General features: G+C 48.0%; 1 protein-coding gene across 1 annotated transcript; it reads left to right on the plus strand.

Moving 5' to 3' along the window:
• The first annotated feature begins 599 nt into the window (after window positions 1-599).
• Window positions 600-2,172, plus strand: LOC124656955. The gene is made up of 3 exons (XM_047195602.1): window positions 600-875; window positions 963-1,250; window positions 1,972-2,172. The coding sequence occupies exons 1-3, from the start codon at window positions 600-602 to the stop codon at window positions 2,170-2,172; spliced, it is 765 nt and encodes a 254-aa protein (XP_047051558.1).
• The last annotated feature ends 2,085 nt before the right edge of the window (window positions 2,173-4,257 follow it).

Below are 4,257 nucleotides of genomic sequence, written 5' to 3' on the forward strand. Positions count from 1 at the left end.
TTGTGGTGAGCTATCATGATCTTGCTAGGATTCGACAGTTCCGGTTGCTACTGCCATGGTGTTGTCTAGGGTTTGGTATTGTAGCAGGGGTTAGTCGAATGATCTGCTTGTGTGATTTAGGATGAACATGTCTGGTTGCTACCGTTGCCATTACCTACTTGTGTGATTTAGGATGAACTTGTCCGGTTCCTACCGTTGTCATGACATGCTTGTGTGATTTCGGATGAACTTGTCCGGTTCCTACCGTTGCCATGACCTGCTTGGTTCATTTAGGATGAACTTGTACGGATGCTAACGTTGCCATGAACTGATTGTCTGATTTAGGATGTACATTGATGTGTGTAGGACTCCTTCTGTGATGACTTTAGTCAGGCGCTTGTCTGCGTTGGGAATTCACAGATCCCTTCCCAAGTTCCCGATTCCCAGCCCACGTACGAGTCCAAGGTCAACCTCTGCCCGTGTCTGACCTGGTGGCTCAGGTAGCGGCAGAGGTGGCTGCTAGGTTGGCCACCACTAAGAAGAACAAGAACCAGAGGGAAGTGAAGAAGGCCCTGAAGTCCGGGCAGGAAAGGAATGCCACCATGAAATGGCTTCCTTTCATGTCCAGCTTCGTGTTGGAGAAGATGTGTGGCTTGATCCAGAGCGGGGTGCGTACTGACAAAGGCTTCAAGGAAGTCCATCTGAATTCCGTGGCTAAGGGCCTAGCTGAGCACTGTGGTGTCTCCGTCTGCTCCACTCAGGTGTACAACCACCTGAGGAAGTGGAGGCAGAGGTGGCTCACCATTAGCAGGCTCCACGATCTAAGCGGTGCTCAGTGGTGCGAGGACACCAAATCCATCGTCCTTGAGGGTGAGCACTACCGCGGGCACGTCACAGTGAGCACCCCAATAACTCAGTCCTCCTCACTAACTTTTGTGATCAGCCACGAGCACAACTAACATCATTGTCCCTTCGTATCGTAGGATCACCCAAAGGACGCGGAGTTCCTCAATGTGCCCATCGCCAACTACGACGAGATGCACACCATCTTCTCGTTCGGCCTCGTCACCGGCAAGTACACCATGGGATCCAGTGAGCCCATGGGCTCTACTGCCCCTGCACCCGAGGATGCTGACACCCAGGATTCCGACACGGTGAACCTCGATGCTGACAAGCCCGCCGACGCGCCTGAGAAGCCGACCGCCGGCAAGAGGAAGAGAGGTGCCTTTGCGGACGACGAGCTGGTCGCCTTCACCAACATGATTGTTGCTGTGAAGGAGGTCGCACAGGCCATCAGGGCAAACAAGCCCACGGACATGCACCCTGACCTCTACAATGCGGTCATGGATATGCTTGGCTTCACCGAGGATGATCTGATGGTCGCCCTCAGCCACCTCGTCGACCACAAGGCCCAGGGCTCCAGCTTCGTCGGCATGATCGAGCCACACCGCGTCCTCTGGCTGAGGAACTACCTTGGCAAGTACCACGACAAGGTGTAGTGGTGCCCTTGACGGGGTGGTTCAGGGAGGCATGCATGGTGGTGGCTTTGGCGATGATGATGATGATGCGATGATGTATATTTTGGCCGTAGCTAGGATGAAAACATTTGGCCCCTTTTTGTAAGTATGATGAGGTGGTATATACTAACCCCTCAGGTCATGGTGAACTTTGCGGTGTTCTGTTGGGACACCCACTTTTGGTTGTGGTGGTAGGACGACACCACGGTAGTGTAGGATAAACTTCTGATTGACTTTTGGAATGATATGCATGCCCCCTGTTAGTTTCAGATTTGCTGTCAACACTTGTCTTGTTCTATTGCTCATTTCTGCATTGCTTCTTTGTTGTGATTGCTAACTTCTTCTTATGCCATGCTAGTGGTATGTGGTATTTTGCGGGCGGGTTCGAGGAATCTACAGCTCATGGAGAGTCTGTCAAGATCAAGTCAATGGCTACTCCAACAACAGCTGCTGGGGATATGCAACATTGGAGGAGGCACAGCAAGAGTACCTCACCTACCTGCAAGAGGATCTCCTGGAAGACCAGGCCATCGATGATGCAGTGCCATTAGCATATCTGCCGCCGGAGGAAGTCCATGCTCTACAAGGAGCACCACCGGAGGTACGTCACAGCCAGGTCAAAGACTACATCATCGCCTTCCTAATCGTGGTGATCATGAGGATCATGTTCTTCTAAGTGGTCTATGATCGTATGTAATGTGCCATGACATGGTAATTTCACCATATTTGAATTGTGGTAAGGATATAGAACTGTGATTTGAGCAACCAAACAGCTGATTCCTATTTTCCTCCGTGCAAGATGGGCTGAAAACGGGCAACCAAACGATGGGGCCTGGGTTACTTCTCCGACGCGCAAAAGGGCTCACAAGCTACCAAACGACAGGCAAAAAGTGGCACATGGCCCGTTCTCAACGCGCAATGCCCCCCATCTCACTGCGCCAGCCATGCAGGAATTCGGCCTAGTCAACCAAACGCGCCCCTAGCTAATTATGCTGCAAGGTCATCGGCTCATACATGAATGCACAACGTGCAAAAACCCTTCTACATATATCTTTTATTCGCGATAATTAAGGGCCATTTTCAGAATTACGGATGTACGTTTCAAGTTGGTTATAAAGCGTTCAGGCTGGCGTCGCCGTAGTGCAGGTAAAAGAGGGCCATTTTGATCCGCGGGATATTCATATTCATAGGTGCGGAGGAAACAGAGAAAGACTTCAAGCGGATGCCACTGACCGTTGTCTTTTGAGCTTGTGTTTTTTGTTTTGTTCTGTTTTTGTAAGTGCTGTCTAGGAAAAGGTGAGAGCACCATGAAGCTACTTTGCTTGGTGCTTTCAAAAGTTTGACTGACTCACAAACGAGGATAGCTGCAATCGGTGCATGCCCTTTGTTCCACGAGAGATGCCATGGCGTCACCATGCACCCCCCAATTAAAAGACTGGACTAATTCAATAGACTTGTTTAAAAAGAAATTTGTAATACAATCGAGATTCAGTGAGTTTAGAAACCTCATCGCCAAACTATCGAGGGGAAAGATGTTCCGAGAAAATTCATACACTTCTACGGCCAAGTAGTACGTCAATAGCAAGGTTATCAGCAGAGTATCACAGAATATGACTTCTATATTTGTATCAAAGAGATCAGAGAGTAATGGCAACCAGACCAGCGTATTATTGATCTATAATGTAATGGACAACAGACTTGATGTCCAATTGTATATATTGTTTCTGACGACTAAAACCCGGCCACCGTAACGCCTTATTCACTTTGGTTTATTTACAATGTCATTCTGGGAAAGCAGTCCAAAAATGGACCGGATGAAAACAAAATATTGCTACAGATCTTTTACCGGGCGAGAAAGAACCAGGTTACATGGATAGTAAAAGCCAATGAAGAACATCAACAGAAAGAAGTGGTGCTAAAATAGCACCACTTCAATAACATCACTATCTGCCCTAGAAGGTAAAAATATTTGTGGGAAATAGTATATCAACTAGTATAAGGGCCTTGTGTGTTTCGCTGCATCATGTTTTATTCTTTGCATATCTTTTTTCCCTGTGGTATATGAGCGCTGTGCTTCCGACGGCGGTGTTGTGGGCATCTTTTTCTTCTATGAAAATGGTACAAGGAGATGTATAAGAGCTGGGCAGGCAGGTTGTTGTGATAGATTCTCGAAGATGAGTGCGCCGTTGTTTGATGTGTCTCTATGGCTGGGTAGTTATAGACATTTTTAGATGGTTACCATACGCTTTGGTTTGTAGTGTGTGGGTGGTTAAAAGGAAAAAACTTCTCTCGAAAGATGGTTGTGGCCAACCACCATAAAAGTGGTGGTTGAGGCCAACTATCCGCAGGCAAGTCGCTAGCTAGAACTACCCGCTAGATATTTTTCGCATCACTCACCTTCCCTCATAAACAAAAACACCAATGAAACCCTGTCTCTTTTCTTGCATTAGTAGAGTGGTGTGGATATCCCTCATATTTCCCAAAACCACAAAGCTCATGGTGGCAGCGGCAGATCGAGCTCCATCTCTCCACTACGCCAAGGAATATTGAGGAACGCCGGCAGCCGGAGATGACCTAACTGAGGTAATCCCACACCCTCAATTTTCCTATGTCTCATCTCTGTCTCTCTTTCTATGCTTGTGACGTCAGCCTGCAGGGGGGCTACTCGCTAGTCCATGGCAGCAGAGTTAGAGATACTAGACAAGTGATTCAAAGGTGATATTTTGCATCAAGACTTGAGGTCAACCAAAACGTTGAACTA

This window comes from Lolium rigidum, chromosome 5 (assembly GCF_022539505.1).
Source record: "Lolium rigidum isolate FL_2022 chromosome 5, APGP_CSIRO_Lrig_0.1, whole genome shotgun sequence".
In the NCBI taxonomy this organism is placed as follows: domain Eukaryota; kingdom Viridiplantae; phylum Streptophyta; class Magnoliopsida; order Poales; family Poaceae; genus Lolium; species Lolium rigidum.

Excerpts from the sequence above, each read along its gene's own strand:
- LOC124656955 (XM_047195602.1), top strand. The coding sequence starts at position 600 with ATGTCCAGCTTCGTGTTGGAGAAGATGTGTGGCTTGATCCAGAGCGGG. Across the intron at positions 876-962 it reads ACTACCGCGGGCACGTCACA|GATCACCCAAAGGACGCGGA; the intron begins GTGAGCACCCCA and ends TTCGTATCGTAG. Across the intron at positions 1,251-1,971 it reads TCACCAACATGATTGTTGCT|GCACAGCAAGAGTACCTCAC; the intron begins GTGAAGGAGGTC and ends ACATTGGAGGAG.